This window comes from Cibotium barometz, chromosome 15 (assembly GCF_041138505.1).
Source record: "Cibotium barometz isolate CiBa-2024 chromosome 15, ASM4113850v1, whole genome shotgun sequence".
Classification (NCBI taxonomy): domain Eukaryota; kingdom Viridiplantae; phylum Streptophyta; class Polypodiopsida; order Cyatheales; family Cibotiaceae; genus Cibotium; species Cibotium barometz.
The window spans coordinates 42,710,981-42,724,388 of NC_141060.1; the positions used below are offsets into that span (position 1 = coordinate 42,710,981).

General features: G+C 41.4%; 1 protein-coding gene across 1 annotated transcript; it reads right to left on the reverse strand.

Moving 5' to 3' along the window:
- Positions 1–6,734: 6,734 nt before the first annotated feature.
- LOC147631325 (U-box domain-containing protein 52-like) lies at positions 6,735–12,384 on the reverse strand. Its single transcript, XM_086809716.1, has 9 exons — positions 11,229–12,384; positions 10,788–10,909; positions 10,556–10,677; positions 10,071–10,264; positions 9,397–9,950; positions 9,050–9,193; positions 8,294–8,953; positions 7,417–8,184; positions 6,735–7,270 (listed from the first exon to the last, which is right to left on the reverse strand). Exons 1-9 carry the CDS (start codon positions 11,416–11,418, stop codon positions 7,079–7,081), a joined length of 2,946 nt encoding a protein of 981 aa, XP_086665842.1. The 5' UTR covers positions 11,419–12,384; the 3' UTR covers positions 6,735–7,078.
- Between the last annotated feature and the right edge of the window lie 1,024 nt (positions 12,385–13,408).

A 13,408-nucleotide genomic window follows, 5' to 3' on the forward strand; every position in this document is an offset into this window, starting at 1 on the left:
CTCGTAGGAAGAAAAAAACTACCCACCCGAGAAAGGGCAATGTAACGTCACGATGGATCCCTAAAAAATTATTAGTAGCCCAAGGGTACTACGAGGGGAATGACCAGATTTGGGTCCCTGAACATAAGCTGAATCCCTCTACATCACTTGTAAAACCTTGCAAACCAATTGTTGCCACCCCAACGACAATTCAAGATCGTGGTAAGGGAAAGGTAATAGAGTGCTCCGCACCACTTCTTCCAGAGTTAGTTTGGATTCCCAAACGATATCGATCATTACCACCTAGCTCAGGAAGGGGGGAGCCACATGAAGCTTCTAGCTCCTCATGCTAGGCACACGCTGATATAGAAGTTTCTACATGCTCTACACCTACTCTTGTCAACACCCAACAAGAGACCAATGAGTCTATGTCTCCCTTTGTAAAAGTATCATCGAAAACCATTTCCTCCATTCGTCAATGGGAGCGTACACTAACATCTCTGCAATTGGATGTGGCCACAAGGGTCATAAAAAGCTATCTGCCCACATCACAACCTATGACCCACTGGACAAATTGGTTCCAAGAGGCTGCAACATCATTGCAAAAAATATGATCTACCCAAGGAAAGGGGGAGCATGTACTCACGCTCGACATTCTAATGCTTCCTCCTTAACCTTCTCCCCTGACTATGTAATTGCCAAATTCAAGGGGATGTATATATATAGCTTCATACATAAAAAAGAAAAGAAAAGAAAAGTAAAAAATAGTAAAAAAAGCAAGAGCGTGTTAAGAGCAGAAATATCTGTATATACAATCAAGAACTAGATTGACCTGTCATAAACCTACTGATGCTATATCTGTGTTTGCAGATATGGCAGATGCACGATCATCATACACTTCATCCACTCCCACCTTTGGTGAGAGGTATCATCTGTACCTTTCTCAGATATTTCACATGTGCTATCCTGTAATTGAAACTGAATGGGATCATATAGATGTACTAGCCAAAGAGGAAAATGTTGAGGAATTAGAATGGCTAATTCGCCTATTGACCATGACTGACCCCTACTCTGTAGTAGAGGACATATCCCCGATAGCCCAATGCTTTCCTTTTCCACAAGATGACTATCCTCGCATGGTTACATTCTTGATGGGTTTATGTGGATGGGAAAATGAAAAGGAAATATCTGACAATGATGAATGGACGGATGAAACTCATGGCACTACTGAGGTTGACTTTATTTATTTGGATGATGCAGATAGCGGCTTAGCCTTAGGGCTAGAGCCAGGACTCTACAACATTCTCTTATCGTATCCTCAGTAGTAGTGTGGTGACTGGTAGGTAGGTTAGTGTTTTCAAGTTTTTTCTAGTTTGGATTCCTTAAACGAGTCTTTAATTTTTCACACTGATGTGCCTCTCGAGGTATAGTGCTTGTTAGTTGGTTGTACAGGTGGAAAAGTTTGAGGTGGGTTTGCTTTCAAGTCCTGAGATAGCCGCAACGCTCATACATAAATATCTCATCAAATTGCAGGCATTTTTCTCATCGAATCAAGGAGATCTCCAAAATACAGGTGTAATTCTTCCATACCCACTCTCTTTCGTTTTTATTGTTCAATTAATTGCATGAACTATAATGCATGACCACATGGAAATTGTCAATGTATTACTTATTTTTTGAAGTTGCTTGACGTGCTAGTGTAAATCATTAATGAGCTTAACTTTATTGGATATATTCCTAGGCAGCATGACGTCTTTAGTTAACCTTGGAATACGATTGTCTTAGGTCTAGGGTCAAACCATCTTAATGTTTGACGCCTAGCCATGTGTGTGTTGACCTCTAGGACATAGCTTTTACCCCTTTTGTCGAAAGGATGCAAGACACATTATAGTTCAGGAGCGAAGATCAAAAGAAATAAATTTTAAAAAAAAAGCCTACAATAAATGACAATACAAGTCTATGATGTGCTTTAATGTTGGCCTATCACCTTATTGATACTTGGTAGGCGGGAGTATTCTACTCCTCCAGACCGATGCCTTGGTTGGTAGGGGGTAGCCTTGCCTAAGGTGAACTAATAGATTCCTCGATAATGCCTTGTGTTAAACATGGTACCAGGATCGATGTTAGTTTTGCCTTAGAAAGGTCGCCATTGTGTGTAAAAATTGTCACGTGCATAAAAAAATAAAGGCAAAAGGCTCCTGTAACTCTGATGTTTCTTGTGTCCCTAGGCTCGCGGTATTAACTTGTTCTTAGAGTAGACACAGTGTGGTCATCTGTTTATTTATTAAGCTTGGTTATTTTCCTTGACTTAGGTTAGTTATAAACCTTGATTAACCTTTGACACCTTGCTAACTCTTGATTTACTTTCAATAATTTTAAACTCCTGTTAATTTGCTACACTAGCTCATTCACGTGACCCCTTAAACTAAGACTCATAGCAACATCCATTGTGGTCTAACATGCTTGAATTTATACACTTTATATCTTTTGAATTCCAGCATACTTTCACTCTACTTCCCTGTTTTGCAGATAGTCTATCACAACAACAAGCTTACCATACCATAGCTTCCGAGGATGGAATCTACATCATGAAAGGGGGCATGTTAACCTATGAGACGGACATTGAGACGTACTATGTTTTACGTCATTAATTTAAATATTCTGAGTCATGGGCCAGGCTTGTCGGCACCATATGTTAAGGATACGCCGATGAGAGGCGCACCTTGAATATCAGCAAGGTAAGGGTTAGGATCGACCGGCCATGTATGGACGCCTATGTGTGAACGGCCAAGTCACCTATAAGAGTCAAATGTAACCCTAAAACTCTCATTCTCATGTGTTGAATACAAGAGTGCTCTTGCCTTATCCTCTTGGTTTCCTTCTCCTGCGTGTGTGCGAGAGAGAGAGAGAGAGAGAGAGAGAGAGAGCGATCGAGCACTGTGTAGCGGCACGACGGCGGCGAGGCGGTAGAGCGACGACGGCGGCTCCTCCTTCACGGCTGCGACGCGGGAATCCTTCACGACGACGACGATTTGAGTGGTGAGTGACACACCTCTGCATTCTGTTTGAGCTTGCTTTCCTGGTTGTATGCTTGTAGCCATTCGTGGCTCGCATACGGTGTTCGGCAAGTCCCCAGCTACTACGACCTGTGCGGCAAAAGCGCACACCCACAATCAAACCTATGTAGCATGCATGTAAGGTTCCTCCTCAGCCCTAAAATATGTATAATCTCTCCTCTCAGCCCCCTGTAATCATCTCCTATTTCGGAATGCAAGAAAACATTGTTTTTCCTTGTTTTTGGCCTAGAGAGAGAAAATATTCTAGAGAGAGATAATTCAATTTTGAGATATTTTTAGATACAAAGTTTCTCCTAATATCTAAGATGAATTCCTCTAAAATAGAAGTTCAAAAAGAATTTTTCAATGTGCATTAGAAATTAATTGAACATGTGTATTAAAGTCCTTAGCCTAAGGGTCCATATTTTCAGAAATTTTTAACTAAGGTCCAAATAAGGTTCTAAAGGGCCAATAGGATTAATCCAAGTATTGGGATGACAAAAATACAAATAATAAAAGAAAATATCCTTAAAAATGAGTAAATGCTCACATAAGATAAAGAGTTGACCAAGTACTGGGTTTATTAGTTAAAAATTAAGATTTATTAGTTAAAAAAATCAAATTTTGACACCTCAGTAAGGAAGGAAAGGGATCATGAAGGAGGCACTTTTTTTTCATCATTACCTTGTATTTTTAATTCAAAAAATTGGGATATTTTATCTCTCCTCTCTCCTCCTTCAAACTGGATCAAAAAGTGAGCCAAACTGGTCCAAAACTTGTCCAAAATGGATCAAACTGAAGCCTCTAGATCCCAGTTGGACTTGGTTAGTGGCCTCTCTCACCTATAAATAGACCCTCATTCCTTTGTATTTTTATCTTTGTGTATTTACATGCTAGTATTATCTTCATTTTAGTGTGATTTTATTATCCCTCTATTTTGCCTCTACTTTGGGAAGCTTTGGAGCTTCACAAATCTCCATCCTCTCTTGGAGATTACCCTCCCCATCTTGGTGGCCAAGCTTGCTTTGTGGGCTTCACTTCTTTTTGAAAGAATCAAGCCAAAAATCAAGGGTAAGCCTTAATCCATGGTGTTTTTCTATCTTTCTCAATGATAATCTTCTTCCCAACCCCTCTAATGCTTGGAAAGCTTTTTAATTAATGGTTTTTTCTTGAAATCAAGCTTTTTAATGATTTATAATGTTTAAATGATTTAATGCTAATCTTTATGCTTAATTATAATATTTTTTATTAGTAAATCTCTCCTTTTGAAAGATTAATCATCTTTATGGTTAGATCCTTGTTAGAAGGATGGATCTTAATGATAATCTCATTATCTTAATCAAAACTCTAGGCTTGATAAGCTAGAGAAGAGGATTAAATATTTTTATGATTTTAACGTCCCTTACGGGTAAAGGGAGAGCTCTAAATACCTAGATGGAAGTAAGAAGAGATGGTTCTTTTGCAATGGTTCTCTCTCTCATAAAAGGCAAAAGAAGAAGAAGCTAAAGCAAGAAGAAAACCCACAATCAAACCTATGTAGCATGCATCAGCAAAAGCAAGATTCAAAAGCATACAAGCAAGCAAGCAATAAGATGGAAGAAGGAGAGCTCACAAGTAAACTATTGCAAGGGAATGATTGTGTATTACTCATTGTCAAAAATGGCTTATATACAAATGACTTTACACTAGTTCGGCCAAACTTAAAAATGATCAGACCTCTATTACTAGTCTTAAGCAATTATGTACACTAAGACCGTAGACTTTTCCTATTTAACATTAAGCACAGAGTAAGGATGCTCTATCTATATGTTCCAATGCCGTCTTACAAAAGTTAAGTGTCCATTTCCTATGGGTAAGATATACGAAAAGTTGGATGGATGAAACCATGTTAACTAATAGAGTGGTTAACTACTAATCTGTAATTGCCTTCCCACATTTGTAGGTTCATGTGTGTGAAACTACCTTCTATCCATCATTGCCATGTGATCTACCCATCTCCATTTAACCTTTCCTGAGTTACATAAATGCTTACACGGAATGCACCAATGGAGAGTTTTAAGTATCCACAGAGATATCAGAGGCATTAAACTTTTTTGTTACACGTGCAATCTCATTGGGTGTGATTTCTACTACTTTGTAGAGAACTCGGCTCATCCATTTACAAAAAGCAGACTAAGCCATTGATTCCTAATACACTCCAACCAACCAAATCTTGCTAAAACCAAGCGTAGTATTCGTATTAACCTTATAATTAGAAGAGGGATTAATTCTAACCTTACTCACAATTAGGGAGAGCTTGAGCTATTGGGGAGAGGAGCAAAATGAGAGAGGAAGTGGCCAAATACAAAGGAATGCCCTCTCTTTATGGCAATTTACTCAAGTGCTTAGATGTCACAATCTATTAGTATTTTGTTCTTGCACATCACCTCATCACATGGGTCTCCATCCTCAAAGCTCATTTTTTCACACATGTGGGTTTATGAAACCTCCAAAATTACTAAGGTTTCATATATTTAGGGGTCCCAAATGCCCAATTCCATTTGGGATAAATTCCATTACCTACCTTAGAATAATTTTATTTATTTTTTTCCTAGAAAGGCTCCGTGTTCTCTAATTATTCTTCATTTCAAGGTGCCGAGTTTTAGGTTCAGGGCTTGTTTACACTAAAAAGTGCCATTTGGTCTTGATTCTACATGGATATGCTTGGGGATCCATTACTCTTAAAACATTTCGATGATGAAATTTCCTAGGTTACATGACCCGGTTTAAACTCTGAATGGTATCCATTAAATTATTGAATTTCAGTATGTTGATGACCCTTGCAAATCATCTAGCCTATTGTCATAAAGGTACTATTAAAGTTCAAGGTTTTACATCCTCTTTTTCCTTTAGTTTTTGATACTCTCACCTCCTCCTCCACACACACATACACACATGCACCCCATCTTGTCCTCTGCCTCCCACTTTGCAAAGTTGTTTAATGCTAACACTTTTAGTATCTTAAATGATCTTGTGGCTCAAGTACAAGACTAGTGTTTGATTTGTTAATTTGCTTTTCTAGGTACATTTGGTTATGGTACACACCTCCTTTACCACATTTACCTTGATGCCACTAAGTTTTCCCAGAAGTTGTTGCACTTATTCCTTATCACTACCAAGCAAATATGTGGATGGACTATCTTCTTCTTACACTATTTTAGTTGATCACACTATTTTTTATCTTCAACCCTGTTCATAGCATTCAGTTATGTCCTTTCATGCTTTGGTGTCTTCACATCCTTGCATCTCTTTCTTGAACTACTAGTGGCACAATTTATATCCATCATTGCCATGTGATCTACCCATCTCCATTTAGCCTTTCCTGAGTTACACAAATGCTTACATGGAACCCACCAATGGAGAGTTCTAAATATCCATGGGGCTTAAAACTGTTTGTTACACGTTCAATCTCATTGGGTGTGATTTCTACTACTTTGTAGAGAATTCCTCTCATCCATTCACAAAAAGCAGACTAAGCCATTGATTCCTGATACACTCCATCCAACCAAATCTTGCCAAAACCACGAGTAGTATTTGTAAACACATTCACATTATTTTCCAAGCAAGAAAATAATCCCTTAGGCTGATATTTACCTTTATCACACCTGACAACAAATTTATAATATCAACTATCCAGACAGCCAAGGTACTCTTTTGGTGTTTGTTGATTAACCTTATTTGAAATTAAAATTATCCAAGAATGCAAATACTACATACAAAGGCCTTCTACTTACAGAGGAATGGTACTAGTGTACAATGGGGATGATTACACTTTGGCTAGAATGCCAGCAATTATGGGTTACAGGGGCAACTATAAGCTCTGCTAAAGAGAATACAACTTTCAGTATATAGAGGGGGGCTGATAGAAGCAATCTTAGCATGCTGCATAGTGCTGTATCTTAGTAAGTTCGGAACATGGACAGCGAACAGGTGCACACCTATTGAGCTGATTATGCATTTACCAAAGGAATCTGGTGATGGACAATGTGAGGCATGCCTTGCTATTAGTCTGGAATCAGGCCTTTGTCATACCATTCTCTAATAGCTGACCGTAGTGAATGGTTAGGAATGAGATTTTTGTGATTGAGCCTCAGATTGGTCATTGGTGAGGTGTTGTGCTCCTGAAGCCAAACCTTGATAGCATCATGTTCGTACGTGAAACCATCAGCTGCAATGTATGGATTTTCCATGATTTCCTGTCACCAAGCAAGCTCCATCAGCTGGTGGCATTGCCTACATCTCTACACTGAGATCTCTGATGTGACCATTTTTACCGACAGTGCAAAGAGCTTACAAACCATGCCTAAGTTATCTTCACACAACATGGGGAGTAGAATCAAACCTGGGATATGGGGCAGAAGAAAAAGCTTGGAATAACGATTGTGCCAGGGGAAGATGACCCCGCACAAGCCACATTTGCAGCTGCTACATCTGCAAGAATTCGAATGTTCTCCAGAACACCAAGCACTTTGGTCTCCAGATCAGGACGATGTTTCCTCTTGGGTTCTGCACATTGCAAGCTCAAACAAGCAAGCTCCATGGCTTCTGTAAGAGGCCATTTGCCTGCAGACTTGTCAAGGACTTCCTCAAACCGTCCACTGTCCACTGCTTCTTCCACCAAATTGGCAACTCCCACAGCCGGCTGGCCTGTCAAGAGCTGGAGCATGACAATGCCGAGGGCATACACATCAGACTCACGACTTACCACGCCTGTACGTTGATAGTCTGGGTCAATGTAAGCAAATGTTCCCACAGGCACAGTCTCTTTGTACATTGTCACAGAAAATGTGATGTCACCGGGGACTAATTTAGCTATGCCAACATCACCAATTTTGCTCACGAAGTTGTGATCAAGTAAAATATTTCCAGGCTTGAGGTCACGATGAACAATGGGCTGAGGGCGAGAGTGAAGAAACAGCAATGCAGTGGCAACTTCTAAACAAATCCTGAATCTGACATACCAAGGGAGAGGAGGAGTTCCATCTTTGCAATCCAGACGGTCCTGGAGGCTACCATTTGCCATGTACTCATACACAATGCAAGCTTTCTCGGGGCAACCACCAAGTAGCATCACCATGTGTGGGTGATGGATGCGGCTCAGAAGCTCTACCTGCAACATGAGAAGCACACATTAGGTTATCAACAATCACTCAATAGGTGAGATGTATGATTTAGACTTCATGATAGCACACATGCAAAACACTTCATAACTCACTTACCTCACGCTGAAACTCTTCGCGTCCCTGTAGCCCATCTCGAGCCAGAACCTTGATGGCAACGGTAGTGTGATGCAATTTGCCTTTGTAGACAGGTCCATAACCACCTGCTCCTAGCTTGTTCTCTGTATGGAAGTTGTCTGTGGCTGATTGCAGCTCTTGGAAGCTGTACTCTGTGTACTTCAGCTGCGCCTTTCGCACAGCAGCAAGCGCCTCTTGTTTTGCAACAGCCTCCTGAGAAGCTTTCTCCTCTGCTTCTTTTCTCAGCCGAGACTCTACCTCTAGATCTTTGATTACTTCTTCAAGCTTCGCCTCTGCTGCTTTTCTCAGCTGAGACTCTTCTTCCAGCTCTTTGGTTACTTCTTCAAGCTTTGTGAATGCTTCCTCCGATCTCCTTCTTTCTGTGGCTGCGTGCTGCCTAGCCAAATCTGCCTCCCTTATGTAGGCATCTACCATCCTTCTTAGAGCTTCAAGGGCGCTCTGAGTTTCTTGGTGTCTCCTGGCCTCCTCTGCTGTGTTTTGCTGTAAGATTTCTTGATCCCTCTTGGCCGCTTTTACTGCAGCTAGTGCTTCCTCACATCTTCTTGCATCATTCGATGCTTGCTGCCTTGCAATTTGTGCCTCTTTCAAAGCATCATCCCGTCGCTTCTCATGCACTGTAAGCTGCAAAGACAGCATCATAGATTGTTAAAAATTTGTGTGTTAAACCTTGGATACAACCTGAAAAAGTAGGTCCAATCAGCTTTGCAAGATCAGCACCATTTTCATGGCATTTGCAACGACTTCCTCAGCCTGCTTGCATCCGCTTGCTTGCATCTCTGCTTCTCTTTGTAACCAGTCAGCAGATAACTGGGGTTGATTAAGCTGGCTTTGCAGCAAATTAACTTCAGGTACCATGAGATCCTGCACCCATGGCATGATCCAAGAAGATAAATCAATGCATTTAAATTTTTCTATCCTCTAGCTCTTGGGTTGTTTGAAGAGATGAAGCGAGTCATCATTAAGCACAGTCAACTTGTTATTTAAGATTGTGTGAAGGAAGGCATCCCTAGCCATACTCCTTGGAATGGCCCACAAGAATGCTTGTCGAGAATCAAATTCCTTACCTCAATATTGGCAGCTACCATGCTTGAATCCAGTGCATCACAGTTGGGATAAGATATGACTTCCAAAGCATCCAGGGTCCCATAGGTGCTCCCATTCTCAGCCATTGAGGTGGCAGATCCATGTAAGTCCCCAGGGGGAATTCTTGGGGTGGAAGGTTCATGCACTTGACCATTACTGTAAGGAAACCTTTGTTCTACAGATATGACTTGACTAGCTATAGCTGCACTGCTTTCAAACCCATTATTCAGCTGCACACTATCGTGATCAAGATTTCTCCAAGGTTGATGAAAGGGTGTTGCAGGTGCAGATTTGAAAAACCGGCCCTCAGTCGGTGCTGAATAGTTCCTTGACAGAAATTTATCTAGAGGGCTCTGAAATTCCACATTGCTACTACTATGTGAGAACAGAAGATCTGAAGGACTTCGTGAAAAATCCACTGAAGCACTCTGTGAAGGCCTAATGTGCGGGGTACTCATCACATCATCCTTGACTACACGCCAATTTGGAGTAGCACGGTCCATGTTTTGGATGTCATTTCTTGTCATCAAGTCCTCTGCAAAACCATATTACAAGTTTGATATTTCAGCTCAAAATGATACATGACACTCTCGAGTAAGACAGGGTCTTCAACATGCTCTCAAGTGTAGTAGAGTGAAAGGCGTTGTTGGGATACCTTTGATTGTCTCGCTGCTGGACCTACTGATGTCACTTGCCAATGAAATAGATGAGCCTGAGCTGCAGCGCAAGGAACAGGGCTGTGTTGCATCCTTTACAGATTGCAGCTTTTCTTTGAATACAACCATCACTGTGCAGAAATCTGGTGCATGTTTGGCCACAAATGTTGATATTCTTTCTTTTTTCAAAGCCCTGAAAAAGCATCAGAAAATCTCACCGTTTAAAAGGGTAGTATCATTGAGTTTAGAATCGCTAACAAAAATCCTCAGAATTCTACTGTAAGTACAGTAGCCGTCATGGTCATGGGTCATCACTATTCTAGCTAACAGGTCAGAGAAGCCGGTCAAATCTTCTGGAAGGCTGGCATGTAGATCAGAGGATTGTTGTATTTGACATTTTGTTCCAGACCTGGCTAATGTGGTGCCTCCCCATGTGAGTGTCCCTAAACAAAATCCACAAATTTCTCATTCCAATGGTGCATACCTTGAGAGAACATTTTGTGTTGAAGTTCCCAGCACTAGCTTTGAAATGCCAAGTTTGGATATCTGATCCACTAGCTCTTTCTGGACTGCATCGTTTTCCGAATAACAGACCTCTGCTTTTACCTGAGAATGATGTTCCCAGAAACATTCAGTACCTCCCAAAAGAATAAGAGGCATGCTCCACATTAGCCCAAAATCCACGAATCTAAGTACGATAGAGGACTCCAGCATACCTTCCTTTTGTCGCACATCCTTCTGTACTGATTGACTAGCATTTCTGTGTCCAGGAAGTGCTCCTCTTTGAACTTTCTTACAATGTCACCACTTACTTGTTCAACTGGAAGTTTGTTCCCCACTGTGATTTCAAAAAGGAAGCTATTAACATCAATGTTTTCACTTCTGTCAATGTGTCTCATTGATTGCCATGTAATCTGCAGCATAGTGATAGATTAAGATCTCAATTGACCTTCAAATGAGGTCAATAGAGCTCAAAAGGGCTTGCAAACTCGTTTCAGGTCGATTGACCTCATTTGAGTATGTCAATGAAATCACAGAAAAAAAACAGCACACACATATGCGTCGAGTACTGAGAAGGAGCACAAGCCTTTAGATGGCAATATTCATTATTAATAACATGGATGGAGTAGAAAATAACCACATGCAAACATACTTACTAGGTGTGGGGATCCAGCGTAGAGGCGATTGCACATGCAGGAGGTAGACCGACCCTCCGACTGGGATCTCCTTCTCAAGTACCCATTTCAAGGCATGGAGTCCACTCTGGCCTTTACCCACAGCTACACCGATCCTAGGAGCTTCAACCACAGATGCACTGCCATCCCCTTCCTCTTCTATCTCAGTCATACCCTCTACCCTTGTACTTTCGGCAGTAAAACTCCGCTTTCCTTGTGCCGAGGTCTGCAATGACTCTTCAGAATTATGTAATGGGTCTTCAAGATTCTGTAATGGATCTTCGAGCTTGTTTACTTGGTGTATTGGGTCTTCAAAATGCTGAAGTGGGTCTTTGAAGGTGCTAATTGGGTCATCAAAGATGAGCCCTTGTTACTCTACTCTGGAATGCCGAAGTGGGTCTCTGAAGCTACCTATTGGGTCATCAAAGATGTGCTCCTGTTACTCTACTCTGATGGGTCTGTACCCCATGGGTCTCTAAAGGCACATATTGGCGTTTCAAAGATGGAATCCTTTGCCCTTGTGTGTTAATAGTCTGGGGCAAGAGCTACCCCACCGTCTTCTAACTCCCCAGAGCTGAAAATCAGAGGCCTACAGAAACAGCAGAAGAGAGAGCTTCAAATGCAGGGTTAGAGTATGTTAAAGAGATATGGAGAGCTGAGCGGGAGATCAGCAGAAAGGAGAAGGAGAGAGAGAGAGAGAGAGAGAGAGAGAGAGAGAGAAAGGCGGCTTTCGTAAGATTTGGCGCGTTGAAAATTGCCCAGAATCCCAGACCCAGATGCGCAAGTGCATAGAACCCTTTTTTTTTTAAGGATTTGTTCGGCGGAATCGTTTGGGGAATATACGGGCTTCCTGACAATTGAGCACCCTTGAACTTCTGCAGCGCTTTCCTGTGTCTCCTGGTCAAGCGGTGCACCTACCTCACCGGAGGAATCTACGGGGATCCTAGCGATGAATCTTAACAATTTCTCCCATGTAAAAAATTTGCACTCTCCTCTCTCTGTTTGTTCTCTCTCTCTCTGGACCCACCTGGGTTCACGTCTCTCCATGAATTAGTCTCTCTAGATCAATAAAGTGGATGTTAACCTAGTCTCTCTCTCTTTTGCCTCTCTAGAATGTGCTTCGTCTTGGGCTGATCTTGGGCTCCCAATTAAGAGATCTAGGGTTCATATGGAGCTTGGCTATGACATTAAATTCTCCTCCTCCTCCTCCTCCTCCTCTCTCTCTCTCTTTCTCTCTCTAAAGAGGACAATTCTCTCTCTCTCTTTCTCTCTCTCTAAAGAGGACAATTCTCACTATCTTTTTATCACCCAAGCATGGTAGAAATAGTACTGGAATGGTTTACCCACCTGGGTTCAAGTCTCCCCTTCGATTGGGTAGAAATAACCCTCTAAGTCGATGTCTCGTCTCGTCTCTCTCTCTAAGGTGGAGACTATTGTAACACACTAGCGGTCCCATAGGCCTCTCGTGGATGATAAATCATCATCATCATCATCATCTCTCTCTCTCTCTCTCTCTCTCTCTCTCTCTCCCCCCCTCCTCCTCTTTGACATTAACCTAATCAAGAGATCTCAGGTTCATATGGATCATATATGGTCCACTAGCTTGGCTGTGGCATTAAATTCCTCTCCTCCTCCTCCTCCTCCTCCTCTCTCTCTCTCTCTCTCTCTCTCTCTCTCTCTCCAAAAAGCAAAGGAAGGCTCTCATAACTTCTTCTATTACTTTTTTAATGCTATAAATTTTGTATATCTCAAATATCCAAACCAATTCCCAAAGCACCCTGCACCTCACTCTATTTTCCGAAGCACCACAGATATTTTGGTCCTTAGCTTGGCATGCGCTTGAAAGTTGATCAAGAGTACAACGCGACAAAGATAATTGAATCGAGAGTACAACTCGGCAAGACAAATGGAAATATAGAAAGTGGGGTTGATGGAAATCCGCACTGCAGAGACACACATTGCCAATGATGAAGCTACTGGGTTAAAGTATCAACTTTTGTATCCTCAAAACTTACTCATGTTACTAGTTGTACTCCCATGGGAATCCCTATTTCTACGTGAAAATTGAACACTCAAGCTAGTCCCCATTAATTTGGAAAGTCAATAACTTTATGAAAAGAAGGTTATATATTGCTCAAGTGAAAATTGAAGTTACACAAGCT

Excerpts from the sequence above, each read along its gene's own strand:
- LOC147631325 (XM_086809716.1), bottom strand. The coding sequence starts at position 11,418 with ATGACTGAGATAGAAGAGGAAGGGGATGGCAGTGCATCTGTGGTTGAA. Across the intron at positions 8,954-9,049 it reads TTGCAAATGCCATGAAAATG|CTTACAGTGCATGAGAAGCG; the intron begins GTGCTGATCTTG and ends CTGTCTTTGCAG. Across the intron at positions 7,271-7,416 it reads TCTTCTGCCCCATATCCCAG|GAAATCATGGAAAATCCATA; the intron begins GTTTGATTCTAC and ends GCTTGGTGACAG.